Source organism: Oncorhynchus clarkii, chromosome 7 (assembly GCF_045791955.1).
Source record: "Oncorhynchus clarkii lewisi isolate Uvic-CL-2024 chromosome 7, UVic_Ocla_1.0, whole genome shotgun sequence".
In the NCBI taxonomy this organism is placed as follows: domain Eukaryota; kingdom Metazoa; phylum Chordata; class Actinopteri; order Salmoniformes; family Salmonidae; genus Oncorhynchus; species Oncorhynchus clarkii.
The window spans coordinates 73,503,862-73,520,062 of record NC_092153.1 but is presented as its reverse complement, the minus strand read 5'-3'; the positions used below and the strand labels follow the sequence as shown (position 1 = coordinate 73,520,062).

At 42.1% G+C, this 16,201-nt stretch overlaps 1 protein-coding gene across 2 annotated transcripts; it reads left to right on the top strand.

The window, feature by feature from the left end:
• The first annotated feature begins 659 nt into the window (after positions 1-659).
• On the top strand, positions 660-13,783 carry LOC139413819 (bridging integrator 2-like). 2 transcript variants are annotated; one of them, XM_071161605.1, is made up of 14 exons: positions 660-915; positions 1,247-1,419; positions 2,376-2,456; positions 3,859-3,913; positions 4,668-4,762; positions 9,122-9,217; positions 9,398-9,505; positions 9,619-9,704; positions 9,820-9,895; positions 10,097-10,179; positions 10,331-11,045; positions 12,896-12,988; positions 13,490-13,590; positions 13,623-13,783. In XM_071161605.1, exons 2-13 carry the CDS (start codon positions 1,324-1,326, stop codon positions 13,550-13,552), a joined length of 1,647 nt encoding a protein of 548 aa, XP_071017706.1. In that variant the 5' UTR covers positions 660-915; positions 1,247-1,323; the 3' UTR covers positions 13,553-13,590; positions 13,623-13,783. The 2 variants fall into 2 exon arrangements, with proteins under 2 accessions (XP_071017706.1, XP_071017705.1); XM_071161604.1 differs by having other exon boundaries at positions 13,487-13,590.
• Positions 13,784-16,201: the final 2,418 nt, after the last annotated feature.

Below are 16,201 nucleotides of genomic sequence, written 5' to 3'. Positions count from 1 at the left end.
GTAATGCACCTTAACAATGGAAGAAGAGGCGGGGGTGACAACAGTAGCATAGATAGAACAAGGAGCAGTTAGAGTAATTTATAAATATGTAGCTTTGACTGTGTCCTGTAGCTATGACAGTGTCCTTTGTCCCCACCCATCAGGCACCACTTTCCAGAAGTTCTGTTAACAATGGCAGGTGTTCAGCAGGCAGTCTAAGATACTGTGTGCTAACTAGGAGGACTACAGTAGGCAGGTGAATTATTTATTTAACTAGGCAAGTCAGTTAAGAACAAATTCTTATTTACAAAGACAGCCTAGGAACAGTGGGTTAACTGCCTTGTACAGAGGTAGAAGGACATATTTTTACCTTGTCAGCTCGGGGATTTGATCTAACAACATTTCAGTTACTGGTCCAATGCTCTAACCACTAGGCTACCTGCCACCCAATGGCTGGCCGCAATCACACTCTATTTGGAAAATCACGTTTTTAGCTAATTTACCATGATGTCACCAGTGCTGCCTTCAGACGTTTTTACGTTCTGGAATATTCAATTGAATGGAAACAGTGGTGTCCTGAACGTCCAGTTTAAAAACGGGGAGGGGTTGGGTTGTGGGTTAGAGAAGGATGTCAGCATGGCCTCTTCTCTTTTAAAACGTCACTCATTGCTTCAAACCACACCCATCAAACGGGAGGAAACATACCTCAAAGTCTGTTCAAGAACGTTTTGGGGGGTGGAAACGTGTCGTTCAGTACCAACCATTCAAGCGAACTGAACCCACCTCTAGATATAGAACAGGAATAGAACAACAAATTAACGTTTCGTATTTTTCAGGTGATTAATATATTCATCCTGCGAGCTACCTGTGTTTGGTTGCGCAAAAGTATTGCGTTTACTTGCTGATGACGGGATAAGCATGGTGTGAATCACGGAGGTGAGTCAAGTGTAGCCTTTATCATGTTGAAGCAATTTCTTGAATATTGGGTAAATATCTCTAAAGACACCGCCTTCCTGTCGCAACGTAATATTCACTGACTATTTGACAAGTTTGAACAAAAGGATCGAGCATGTTTCATGTTGTCTGTCGACTTATTTTAGAACCAGCACGTTTTTACCCGTTTCATTGCAAGATAACATTTTTAACAAGCAGTTAGCTGGCAAAAATATTAAATGGGTATACTACAGCTAAGGTGCGTGTGTGTGTGTGTGTGCTAGAGAGAGTCCTGTCTGAGATCGGTACTGACTCTTCTTCTCCGCTCCCTAAGTAACTCAACAAAGATATAAGCACAAGAGCAGCGGCTTAACAAGAGGAATCATACATAGACCGGAGTGAGAAGACACGATGGCAGCAGAGAACAAGATGGGGCCAAACATTGGGGCTGGGGCTGGAGGTTTTGCCAAACTGGTACAAAAGTCATTGAATCGAGCTCAGGAGAAGGTAAGCAACTAGTGAACCGCGGCATCTCTGTTACCCTGAAATCAAGATTGCCACAATACTTTAGGCTATTCTACAGACTATCCTTGGAATTTGGGCTACTTGAACTAGTGATGCTCATAAGTTATTGGCCTGTTTATGCATATTGATATTATTATGGTGACAGTATGCCCACGTTGTCTGTTACAGTAATACAATTTCTAAAGACATAGTCTCTATCGATGCTGACTGTTGTCTGTGGGTTTGAGTGTCATCTGTTTAATCTGTGTAATTCCTTGAGACAAAAATAAACTCAGTTCAAACTATATTCCATTGACCTTTTTTTTTTAAGCTAGCCTATATCAAGTTAGTTGTCTATTCCAATAGAAATCAGCTGAATTAACTCGGTAGCCTTTAGGGAGGAATTTCCATGGGCTTTGTCAGTATTAGTTTGTTAATTCCTTTTTGTTGATGTTTTTGCAAATGCCACTTCCTGCCTCTGCTGTACACTTCCTCTCCCTTGCTACTCTTACTCTGTGGCTTTGTGGTTCACTGCTTGGCCTGGGTTCTGCTCTGCTAGTTTCACTTTGCTGCCGAAACCCTCAAAACATGACAGAGAGTGTAGTTTGATGTGTTTGTGTCAGATATTGTAAAATTAAATCGGTTGAGTTGTGCCCAAGTTCCATCCTATCATTTGGGGTCAACCACAGAGGTCATTTTTGGGAAGGGGAATGCTAGAAATTATGTTGGCCTCTGTATAGAAAATAGTGTGGCCTTTATCCTATTACAGTTAGCTTTTTAACTAGTTGACTAGAATCATTATGGAATACAACATTGGGCCTAATATAATGTAAGTGCGATTGTTAGTACCTCACACTGGTCAACCTCAACAACAGTACCTGTTTAGAGCCTCAAGTCTTTCTAATGTTGTCTGAAACTTGTGGATAGGTCACCAGCTGTTTGTTTTCATCTTGTCATAGGTCATGCAGAAGCTGGGTAAGAACATGGAGACAAAAGATGAACAGTTTGAGCAGTACTCCCAGAACCTTCTCAAACAACAGGTACCAATGAAGAAAATTCAGACATCGCCAATCAAAATAAACAATCAACCATGTTATTTTTGCAAAGCCTATTAGATTCTGAGTTCGGACATTTGTTTGTATGTGAAAACTATTTCTAAGATGCATACTTTCAGTTGTTAGGAACTTGCACATCATGGTGTGACTTGCACTACCGGTGCGGGCACAGCAGCAGATCTATTAAATCTGTGTTCCAGCGGCATACGCGGTTTACATTTTTTAAATCATTTGAAAGATTGCTCAGAAAACCAGGTGTTTGAACAGCGTATGCGGACTTCAATTTTGACCTTACGCCAATTTTAATATAAGCAGAGTAAAGTTTTTACATGGATATTGCTATACTCGTCCTACTGCCATAATTAGTGTAATGTCGAATTATTAGTGTGCATGTTAACATACTGACTGATACATAAAGTTTGTATCGATGTGCAACATATATTAGGTAATGAGTCGTACTTACTGTTGGCTGCTCAAGTCTCTTCATCCACTAAGTCACTTAAGGACCATATTCACACGACTGAAACCTTTTTGCATTGCTAATTTAATGGATCTAAACTCCAGGCGTTTGGAACGGTGGTCTTCCTTGCACTTCGTTTACATTCTTAGTTTTTCCATGTCATTTTACTGGCTGATATGCTGTCAAATGGCTTACTGACTCTAGCCACTGGTCACTGTTCAGTGATATATTCGGTTTATATCTTGAAAGGGAGCCATATCTGACGTTAGGTTAACCGTTATCTCTGTGTTTTGGGGCATTTTACCAAATCCGCATGTATCATTTGAGAAAAAGTAACTAGTCTGAACATTTTCTCAGAAATCATTTTAATAAATTCCATGACAACCTGTCCGTTAACCTCTGACTTCTCAGCTCTGACCAATTTTGTGCATGCCGATAACATGACATGTCACAGGAAGGAGCTCCACCCGTAGACAGTTTTCACTCTTATATCGCACTCCTATTACGAAACCGAGTAGGACGCACCCGTGATATTTTCACCAGACTATCTTGTGTAAAACAATATCCTCCTTTTATACTGAAATGTTTTTAAAGTCATTAGTTTCTCTTGTTCCTTGAAGCACAAAAATAGAACCATTTGACTTGTTTGAAAAGGTCCTCCTTGTTTTTAAAGGGACATAGTGAAATTGAAAATACTTAAGTGTCACTTTTAATACTCATACACTTTGTACTGTTATTGTTTGTGAAATGTTTCCGAAACGTGACTGTACAACTTGAATTGTGAAGTTCCTGGTCTCTTAGAATATTTATGGGAGATTTATCTTCTGTAAAGGTGAAATCAAACTGGAAAGGGTCTTTTGATGGATGTTCTCACTGTAAGGAAAAAAATAACCCTCTCGAAGAATCTTCTATCTTTACAACCAACAGAATGATGGCGGCAGGCTATTTAAAGACGTCAAAGCATACTTCAGTGCAGTGAAAGGTAGGATCTGTCTACATCTCAATCCATAGCAGAGGACTGTTAAACTGTTTAATATAGTAGGAGGGCTATATCTTGAACACTACTGTACAACTTAACACACTGGCCAGTTGTTTTTTTTCTTTCTCCCCTCTTTTAAACTGACCTTACTTTCAAAACGTCTCTGGTAGCATAACTGTCAATTTATAAAAACAAATAACTACCAGCCATTTTAAAAGGGCCGACTCTGAAAATGAATGTGTTATTCATTTGAGCAGGAACAATAATGTTGTTTTTTTGTGCTACCATTTGCATACCAGTTCAAGTGAAGCCCATCTTATTTTGACCTTTAAGTGTAGGTGTAGCCGAATCTGCAGTGTGCCACAAATCCAAAACCACTTCATCTAAATGTGCCGTCCATGCTGATTTTTGTCATACGAGCTGTGTAAAGGCCAAAAGCTTGGTGCTATTCATTAGTGCACACCAAAGCAAAACGTTTTGCAACAGAAAACAAGCGTTTCTTATTGGAAAAGTTCAGGTTCTGTTTCCATCAGTTTGGTGCCTAATGAATATAACCCTAGTTTCAAACATTCAACCCACATCCCCAGACTCCGACCCTTGGTCTAGCTAACAAGGTATCTGCTAGGCAAGCTATCCATCTACACAAATGTCTACTTTCTCACTTGGCTGTCCTAAACAATAGCTATTAGCTTTATAGTGTCATCTAAACGCATTCGTTTTGCTCTAGTTCACACGTTCCTTCTGTCCTTCTCCACAGTGATGCATGAGACTTCCAAGAGACTGTCCCAGACGTTAAGAGATGTCTACGAACCTGACTGGCAGGGAGGAGAGGACCTATCTGTCATCATGGAGGTGGGCCATAGATGGGTGTTTTCAGACAAGTGGATTTTTTTGAGGAGGAAGAACCCCTGATGAAGATCTATTGACCAAAATGTTGGTCTGAGAACCATTAAATAAGAGGAGAGTATACAGTAATACCAGAGTTTCATTTTTAAAGACTACAGTTAGGCAAAAGTGCTTTTCATGTTTCAGGTGAGGCAGTTTTTTCGGTGTGTATTTATAATAATTGTTAGTATACACTGACATGGTGACTGGATTCATTAGGAAGTCTATAGGGGATTTTCCCACTGTACGATTAAAACCTATCCGATCCAGAAACCATAGAAAGATGGCAGCATTCGCGCAAAAATGAAAGCGTGAACCACTCCATTTAACCACGGCACGGTGACTGGGAATATGCTAGAGTACAAACAGTGTAGTTATGCCCTCCCTAAGTCAATCAGAGGCAAAACGTCAGTACAGAGACAGTGTATTCGCAATTCAACGGCACAGACACCAGACTTATGTGGCAGGGACTCCAGACAATCATAGATTATAAAGGGAAAACAAGCTATGTTGGGGACATCGTCTTGCTCCCTGAAACAAGCTAAACACCTTCACCCACTTCAAGGGAAACAGTACTGCCGATGCAGGCTACCGTGAGCTCTCGTGCTCTGTGGCTGACATGAGTAAGACATTTTAAGTGTGTTAACCCTCGCAAGGCTGCCGGTCCAGGCGGCATCCCTAGCCTCGTCTTCAGAGCATGCACAGACATATTCAATCTCTCCCTATCCCAGTCTGTTGTCCACACTTGCTTCACACTTCGCTTCCAAGAAAGCAAAGGTAACTAAACTGAGTATTGCCTGTAGCACTCACTTCTGTCATCATGAAGTGCTTTGAGAGACTAGTCAAGGATCATATCACCTCTACCTTACCTGACACCCTAGACCCACTTCAATTTGCATACCTCCCCAACAGATCCAATCTGGCTAAGAGGAATACTTATGTAAGAATGCTGTTCATTGACTAGAGCTCAGCCTTCAACACCATAGTACCCTCCAAGCTCATCATTAACCTCCAGGCCCTGGGTCTGAACCCTGCCCTGTACAACTGGGTCCTGGACTTCCCGACGGGCCACCCTCAGGTGGTGAGGTTAGGTTGCATGCTCAGCCCCCCCCCCCCCCGTACTCCCTATTAACCCATGACTGCGTGGCCACGCACGCCTTCAACACAATCATCAAGTTTGCAGACGACACAACAGATGTCCTGATTACCAATGACAAGACAGCCTACAGGGAGGAGGTGAGGGCCCTGGCGGAGTGGTGCCATGAAAATAACCTCCATGTCAATAAAACGAAGGAGCTGATCATGGGAGACAGCAGGGGGAGCATGCACCCATCCACATCGAAGGGGTCGCAGTGGAGAAGGTGAAAAGTTTCAAGTTCCCCGTTGTACACATCACTGACAATCTGAAATGGTCCACCCACACAGTGTGGTGGAGAAGGCGCAACAGCGCCTCTTCAAACTCAGGAGACTGAAGAGGCGCAACAGCAAGCCACGGCTTGTTACCCCGCTACCATCCAGAAGGCGAGGTCAGTACAGGTGCATCAAAGCTGGGACAGAGACCAAAGCTGTTTTTCAGTCTCAAGGCCATCAGACTGTTAAATAGTCACCATTAGCCAGTACCCTGCCCTGAACTTTAGTCACTGTTATTAGCCGGCTACCACCCGGTATTCAACCATGCATCATAGAGACTGCTACCCTGTGTACAAAGTCATTGAACACTGGTCACTTTGATAATGTTAACATACTGTTTTACCCACTTCATATGTTTGTACTGTATTCTAGTCAAGGCCATCCTGTTCAACTATTGCTGTACATATTCTTCAGATATACTAAATATTCTATCCACATACTGTCCATAATGTCTAAACATCCTATCTCACTCACAGACGCATAAATAAACAAACAAACAAACTGGTTGGTTCGAGCCCTGAATGCTGATTAGACTGTAAACTCTCCTTCCAGACTCACATTAAGCATCTCCAATCCAAAATTACATCTAGAATCGGCTTCCTATTTCGCAACAAAGCATCCTACCCTCGTAAAACTGACTGTCCTACTGATCCTTGACTTCGGCAATATAATTTACAAAATAGCCTCCAACACTCTACTCAGCAAATTGGATGTAGTCTATCACAGTGTCATCCGTTTTATCACCAAAGCCCCATATACTACCCACCACTGCAACCTGTATGCTCTCGTTGGTTGGCCCCCGCTTCATATTTGTCGCCAAACCCACTGGCTCCAGGTCATCAATAAGTATTTTCTAGGTAAAGCCCCACCTTAACTCAGCTCACTGGTCACTATAGCAGCACCCACCCGCTCCAGCAAGTACAGTTGAAGTCGGAAGTTTACGTACACTTAGGTTGGAGTCATTAAAACTCGTTTTAAAACCACTTCACAAATGTATTGTTAACGAACTACAGTTTTGGCAAGTCTGTTATGACATCTACATTGTGCATAACACAAGTAATTTTTCCAACAATTGTTTAGACAGATTATTTAACTTAATTCACTGTATCACAATTCCAGTGGGTCAGAAGTTTACATACACTAAGTTGACTTAAACAGCTTGGAAAATGGCAGAACATTATGTAATGCTTCTGATAGGCTAATTGACATCATTTGTGTCAATTGGAGGTGTACCTGTGGATGTATTTCAAGGCCTACATTTAAACTCAGTGCCTCTTTGCTTGACATCATGGGAAAAACAAAAGAAATCAGCCAAGACCTCAGACAAAAAATTGCTGGAGGAAACAGGTACAAAAGTATCTATGTTGATATAACCTGAAAGTCCGCTCAACAAGGAATAACCACCGCTCCAAAACCGCCATAAAAAAGCCAGACTACGGTTTGCAACTGCACATGGGAACAAAGATTGTACTTTTTGGAGAAATGTCCTCTGGTCTGATGAAACAAAAATAGAACTGTTTGGCCATAATGACCATCGTTATGTTTGGAGGAAAAAGGGGGAGGCTTGCAAGTTAAAGAACACCATCCCAACCGTGAAGCACGGGGGTGGCAGCATCATGTTGTGGGGGTGCTTTGCTGCAGGAGGGACTGGTGCACTTCACAAAATAGATGGCATCATGAGGCAGCAAAATTATGTGGATATGTTGAAGTAACATCTCAAGACATCAGTCAGGAAGTTAAAGCTTGGTCGCAAATGCGTCTTCCAAATGGTTAATGACCCCAAGCATACTTCCAAAGTTGTGGCAAAATGGCTTAAGGACAACAAAATCAAGGTATTGGAGTGGCCATCTCAAAGCCCTGACCTCAGTCCTATAGAACATTTGTGGGCAGAACTGAAAAAGCGTGTGCGTGCAAGGAGGCCTACAAACCTGACTCAGTTACACCAGCTCTGTCAGGAGGAATGGGCCAAAATTCACCCAACTTATTGTGGGAAGCTTGTGGAAGGCTACCTGAGACATTTGACCCAGGTTAGGCAATTTAAAGGCAATGCTACCAAATACACTCCATTAGTATGTAAACTTCTGACCCACTGGGAATGTGATGAAAGAAATAAAAGCTGAAATAAAGCATTCTCTCTACTAATATTCTGACATTTCACATTCTTAAAATAAAGTGGTGATCCTAAAATGGGGAATTTTTACTGGGATTAAATGTCAGGAATTATGAAAAACTGAGTTTAAATGTATTTGGCTAAGGTGTATGTGAACTTCCGACTTCAATTGTAGACCTTTCTATTGTGTTATTGACTGTACGTTTGTTTATCCCATGTGTAAGTAACTCTGTTGTTTTTGTCGCACTGTTTTGCTTTATCTTGGCCAGGTCGCAGTTGAAAATGAGAACTTGTTCTCAACTGGCCTACCTGGTGAAATAAAACAATTCTAATTGTCTGACAGCCCTGGTATATCAGACCGTATACCACGGGTATAACAAAAGGTTTATTTTTACTGCTCTAATTACATTGGTAACCAGTTTATAAAAGCAATAAGGCACCTCTGGGGTTTGTGGTATATGGCCAATATACCACGACTAAGGGCTACATCCAGGCACTCCACCGCTTTGTGGACGTATACCACACGCCTTATTGCTTAAATATTACACACACTCTGGACTCTGAGATTGCTCGTCCTAATATTTCTAAATCCAATTTTTACTTTTTAAATGTTGTGTGTATTGTTAGATATTACTGCACTGTTAGAGCTAGGAATGCAAGCACTTCACTACACCAACAATAACTGCAATATCTTGCAAATACGTGTATGTGTTCAATAAAATGTTATTTCATTTTGGCAAATGTATTACTGTTGTATAGTAGAAAGCAGCCTGAAGGTTTATTTCTAACATTTGTTTTTACTACAGAGTGAGGACTTGCTGTGGAATGATTATGAAGAGAAACTAACAGACCAGATAGTTCGCACCATGGAGAATTACACTGGACAGTTTCATGAAGTCAAGGTAGCGTCTGCTATAATCTTATCAATTGTTTGTGGTCCGATAGAACTAGTTCACGTCAGAACTCTTCTCTCCCCATGTGTTTACATTGCTGATTGGTCCTACAAACAATCATGAGAGACTAGTGCCATGTGGCTCATGGGAATTGTGCTCAGAAATATCGCTTCTCCCCCTGCCTCTTAGGAACGAGTAGCCAAACGTGGTCGGAAGCTCGTAGACTACGATTCCTCACGCCACCACTTGGAGACGCTGCAGAATGCCAAGAAGAAAGACGATGCCAAAATCACCAAGGTGTGTTGAAAATTAAATGTAAATTGAATCTCTACAGCTTTTTTTGTTGTTCTTTGTCTATGTATTTGGATAAAGACACTGAAAGCATTTGGACTCCATTTCTCTCTGATCAGGCAGAGGAGGAGTTCAACAAAGCCCAGAGTGTGTTTGAGGAAATCAACAAAGAGATGAGGGAGGAGCTTCCTGTTCTCTATCAAAGGTGATGTCAATGGACCACAGCACATCGGGGTCGTGTTCATTAGGCACCAAACGGGGAAACAGGGAGGGACTACTGTTGCTCTAGTATAACAGAACATTTTCCCTCTTGTCTAAAGCCGGATTGGATGTTACGTGACCGTCTTTCAAAACATTTCCAACCTGAGGGACGTCTTCTATAAGGAAATGAGTGTGGTAAGCCTGTTTTTCCTACATTCTGATATGGATGTTATTCTCCCAAAAATAATAAAATATCACAATATATTTAACCCATTTTTATCACAGATCTAAATCATTTACTGTATGTGATGTAGTATAGTGTCTCACTGTTCAGATGAAGAAATGTACTGCAAGTCAACTGGCATTGACTAATAGAATAACCACGCTTGATTGCAGCTGAACCATGAGCTTTACAGCGTGATGAAGAAGCTGGAGACTCAGTATTCAGGAAAAGCTTTTATCATCAAGGGCCTTAACAGGTCAGTGTTTCAGATGACCATAAGAATCCACCACATTTGTTTAACCCCTTATAGTCTTTAGTTTTCTTCTCATCAAGTCTAGAATCTGGGATCTAAGAATGTCCAACCTGCTAACCAGCCAGATCATCTCACCCTCTATATCCTCTCTTAGCACCAAGTCCAAGAAGAGAAAATCCCTGGTCATCTCAGCGCCCATCCCCTGTAACACAGCCTTCCCCTCGGAACACACAGCTCTCCACGCATCCACAGCCCCGGAGAACGGCAAAGAGACCTGTACCCAGAGCATCCCTGAGGAGCCCGCTGCCATCTCAGGAGAGGCTGACGAGGGCACTGGCACTGCGGACCCCTGCGTCTTCACCTCCGTTCTCTCGGACGAGTTGAGCTCCAACGGCACCACTACACCCAACAGACGGTCGGCGTGCGACAGCGACAACGGGGTGGGGAGTGACGTCGCTTCAGAGGGTCTGAGTGACCTCCAAGATGGCGGTGCTTTGGAAGAGCAGGGCCTTAGCCAATTGCAGGACTCCTCTGCCTTAGAAGAGCAGGTTCAAATGTCAGAAGTGACCTCCGGAGGTGAGGTCATTACCAGTCAGAAGGCTGTGGCTGAGTCCACAGAGAGCAAAGTCCTATATGACACTGACCAGGCTAATCTTCCAGAGCATGGCAAAGCCAAGGCTCCACCGCGTCCTGCGCCACAACTTTCCTTACCCCACTCTGAGAGGCACTCCTTCCCCCCTGCAGAGGCCAGCCAAGTGGAGGTGGTGGAAGAGAAGGGAGAAAGAGCTTCCCAGGAGCTGCAGGCAGGTGACACCGAGAGCACTGGAAATGACTCGGACTCCCAGAATCCACCTGGTTTCATTTACAAGGTTATTCCCTTTGCTAGTAATGGTATTCTCTTTATAATATATTATAGTGTGGTGTGTACAGTTTGAAGAACAAGTATTTGATACACTGCCGATTTTTCAGGTTTTCCTACTTACAAAGCATGTAGAGGTCTAATTTTTTATCATAGGTACACTTCAACTGTGAGAGACGGAACCTAAAACAAAAATCCAGAAAATCACATTGTATGATTAAGTAATTCATTTGCATTTTATTGCATGACATAAGTACTTGATAGATCAGTAAAGCAGAACTTAATATTTGGTACAGAAACCTTTGTTTGTAATTACAGAGACCATACGTTTCCTGTAGTTCTTGACCAGGTTTGCACACACTGCAGCAGGGATTTTGGCCCACTCCTCCATACAGACCTTCTCGAGATCGTTCAGGTTTCGGGGCTGTCGCTGGGCAATACGGACTTTCAGCTCCCTCCAAAGATGTTCTATTGGGTTCAAGTCTGGAGACTGGCTAGGCCACTCCAGGACCTTGAGATGCTTCTTACAGAGCCACTCCTTAGTTGCCCTGGCTGTGTGTTTCGTTTCGGGTCGTTGTCATGCTGGAAGACCCATCCACGACCCATCTTCAATGCTCTTACTGAGGGAAGAAGGTTGTTGGCCAAGATCTCGCGATACATGGCCCCATCCATCCTCCCCTCAATACGGTGCAGTCGTCCTGTCCCCTTTGCAGAAAAGCATCCCCAAAGAATGATGTTTCCACCTCCATGCTTCACGGTTGGGATGGTGTTCTTGGGGTTGTACTCATCCTTCTTCCTCCAAACACAGCGAGTGGAGTTTAGACCAAAAAGCTCAAATTTTGTCTCATCAGACCACATGACCTTCTCCCATTCCTCCTCTGGATCATCCAGATGGTCATTGGCAAACTTCAGACGGGCCTGGACATGCGCTGGCTTGAGCAGGGGGACCTTGCATGTGCTGCAGGGTTTTAATCCATGACGGCGTAGTGTGTTACTAATGGTTTTCTTTGAGACTGTGGTCCCAGCTTTCTTCAGGTCATTGACCAGGTTCTGCCGTGTAGTTCTTGGCTGATCCCTCACCTTCCTCATGATCATTGATGCCCCACAAGGTGAGATCTTGCATGGAGCCCTAGACCGAGGGTGATTGACCATCATCTTGAACCTCTTCCATTTTCTAATAATTCCGTCAACAGTTGTTGCCTTCTCACCAAGCTACTTGTACAGGTGTCTTTTATACAGGTAACGAGTTCAAACAGGTGCCATTAATACAGGTAATGAGTGGAGAACAGGAGGGCTTCTTAAAGAAAAACTAACAGGTCTGTGAAAGATGGAATTCTTACTGGTTGGTAGGTGATCAAATACTTATGTAATGCAATAAAATGCAAATTAATTACTTAAAAATCATTCAATGTGATTTTCTATATTTTTGAAGTGTACCTATGATAAAAAATTACAGACCTCCACGTGCTTTGTAAGTAGGAAACACTGCCGAGTCCATTGTCCTAACATTCTTTAACATGTAGATGTTAGTCAATCAATTATGAAGGCCATGTTATTGGATAAAGTGAGAAGACCTTAGTGTTTCACATGCCTGAAGTGGTGTAAATATAAATGTGTTAATTGATGAACGAATGGCCAGCTCAGTGCATTAGGTATCTATTGCCAGCACATACTTTATGGGCCCAGTCCTAACTTGAGATTCTATTGACATCAGTTCATGATTTACAATGCAAACAATTTAAGCTTGAGCCTTACATGAGGGAAATAAAGTTTGTAGCAGTTCAAAATGTTATATTTTGATGAAACATTTGTGCTGAGTATTTGTCTAACAGAGTTGTTTATGTGGTGGTGTGATATCAGGGAGTGGCGCTCGAGGGTCACATTTCAGAAGACGGCACACTGCAGTATGACGTGGAAGACCTGATTCTTATCCTCGCCGACGCAGAGGAGAAGGTGTGTGTGTGCATGTATATACAATATTTGTATTCATGTAAGCCTGTCTCCTTGGTGTAGTTTAACTTCCAAATAGGACCACTAAGTAATACTAAAGGTCATAGTCTTAAACTGAGCACTGAATTTGAACGGTGCATCAGACTGTAACACCAAATTTGAAAACAGTTTCCCCACATGCATGTCACGTTAGAATTATTGGGATTTTCAGCACATTATGTAGCAAGTTGAGCCAATATATGGTATTGCTTTGATTTTGTTGACACTTTCATGGTTCCCTTTTTGTCAAGATTGCAGAAATGATCCTTTATTCACAAAGCGTCCCAGAGTAGGAGTGCTGATCTAGGATCAGTTTAGTATTTTAGGACATAATGAATGAGAACGGGGACCTGATTCTAGATCAGCACTCCTACTTTGAGACGCGTAAATGAAAATTGACCCTGATCTCTCTTAAAAGGTGAGTAACATGGTGTGTTTTTGTTAACCTTGACCTCACTACAGCAGGAAGGCATGGCCAAGGTGGTGAGGGAGAAGACATGTATTGAGCAGGGAGATCTGCCAGAATGAGCCAATTTGTACCTGTCATTCCTGTCTTCCCCTCGAGCTGTGGTGACCCATTCAGTGTTCATGTGCTAGTCAGAACATTTCCAACTTGCTAACTGGTTGTCGTTATACACGCGCTCAACCAGTGACCAAGTTGGAGTTCCGATCAGCACAGCGGCACACACAATGGCAATGGACGGAGATGATGTGGAGGACTTCGTAAGAAGAGAAAGAGGAAAAACAGGAACACAAGCCCTATTAATCACACGCTTCCATGTCTCAACTTGTTGGAAGATAACGATGAGTGTCATACTTACCGAGAGAATGTTCTTTTGTTAACACATGTTTTTGATATACAGTATTTTGGCCTTGTTTGTGTTAACATTGTGTAAGTCTCGAAACTGTGAAACGTATAGAAACCATTTTTTTTTATATTGATGCCATTGAAAGAGTTGTAGTTTAATAAAGTTATGTGAGAGAGGAGTGGGGTTGTTGAAATAGCAAAAAAAATAGCATTTTTACTGTTCTAATAGGTTGCATGGGTCTGCTTTAGCTTTACTGCTTAAGCAATAAGGCCCGAGGCGGTGTGGTATATGGACAATATACCACGGCTAAGGGCTGTCCTGATGCACTGCACAACGCACAGTGCCTGGCCACAGCCCTGATGTGTGGTACATTGGCCAAATATATGACAAACCGCCTGAGGTGCCTTATTGCTATTATAAACTGGTTACCAACGTAATTCGAGCAGTAAGAATATTTTCTGTCATACCCGTTGTATACGGTCTGCTATACCACTGCTGAAAGCCAATGAACATTCAGGGCTTGAACCACCCAGTTTCTAATATTCCATATTCCCATGAGTAGTCAAGCCCCTGTGTATCACATGTTACAACACAAGGTGGCGCTGGTGGTCTAACAAACTACAGAGATGACCCATTTTCACTTGAGGTGCTTTCCCATTCTTTTTTTTGTTGTTGCAGTGATTGTGAATATTAGTGTCAACTTCGTGGCCGACCTTGAAACTTGGTGGGATAACCTCATTTTGTACCAGATGCAACCTATGTCGAGAGAGAAACGGATGATCCACTGTCAATTCATTTAGGATCATTCCAAAGCATCTGACAATAGGTACTCTAAATGGGTTATTTATTCATTAATATATAGTTACCATTTATTTGACTATTTTTCTAAACCGCTGCATTCAATATTTTCAAATGAACAACATTTTTCTAAGTGTAATACAGGATATCAAAAGTATTGAGACAAAACTGTAAAATCCAGACATTTAAATGCTTTTTAAAATCAAAGCTGCAAAAAAAGTTAAAGGTTATTGTACTATTTACTTAATATACAGTATCAGTCAAAAGTTTGGACACACCTACTCATACCAGGGTTTTCCTTTATTTTTTTTTACTGTTTTCTACATTGTAGAATTATAGTGAAGACATCAACTATGATATAACACACATGGACTCATGTAACCAAAAAAGTGTTAAACAAATTTAAATGTTTTATATTTGAGATTCTTCAAAGTAGCCAACCTTTGACAGCTTTGCACACTCTTGGCATTCTCTCAACCAGCTTCATGAGGTAGTCACCTGGAATGCATTTCAATTAATAGATGTGCCTTGTTTAAAAGTTAATTTGTGGAATTTCATTCCTTAATCCGTTTGAGCTAATCAGTTGTTGTGACAAGGTAGGGCAGGAAACAGAAGAACGCCCTATTTGGTAAAAGACCAAGTCCATATTATGGCGAGAACCGCTCAAATAAGAAACAGTCCATTGTTACTTTAAGACATTTAAGACCTCAATCTAGACAATTGTAAGAACTTTGAAAATGTCTTCAAGTGCAGTCGCAAGACCATCAAGCGCTATGATGAAACTGGCTCTCATAAGGACTGCCACAGGAAAGGAAGACCCAGAGTTACCTCTGCTGCACCTCAGATTGCGGCCCAAATGAATTCTTCATCAACTGTTCAGAGGTGACTGCGTGAATCAGGCCTTTTTTTATTTTACCTTTATTTAACCAGGCAAGTCAGTTAAGAACAAATTCTTATTTTCAATGACGGCCTAGGAACAGTGGGTTAACTGCCTGTTCAGGGGCAGAACGACAGATTTGTACCTTGTCAGCTCGGGGGTTTTGAAATCGCAACCTTCCGGTTACTAGTCCAAAGCTCTAACCACTAGGCTACCCTGCCGCCCCTTAATGGTCGAATTGCTGCAAAAAGTACACCAATAATAAGAAGAGACTTGCTTGGGCCAAAAAACACGAGCAATGGACATTAGACTGGAAATCTGTCCTTTGGTCCAAGTCCAAATGGGAGATTTTGGGTTCCAACCGCCGTGTCTTTGTGAGATGCATAGTAGGTGAACAGATGATATCTGCATGTGTGGTTCCCACCATGACGCATGGAACTAAATTACTATCACCCCGTTGCACTCACTTCTGTCATCATGAAGTGCTTTGAGAGACTAGTCAAGGATCATATCACCTCCACCCTACCTGATACCCTAGACCCACTTCAATTTGCTTACCGCCCCAATAGGTTCACTGGCGATGCAATCGCCATCACACTGCCCTATTCCATCTGGACAAGAGGAATACCTATGTAAGAATGCTGTTTGCTGACTACAGCTCAGCATTTAACACCAGAGTACCCTCCGAACTCG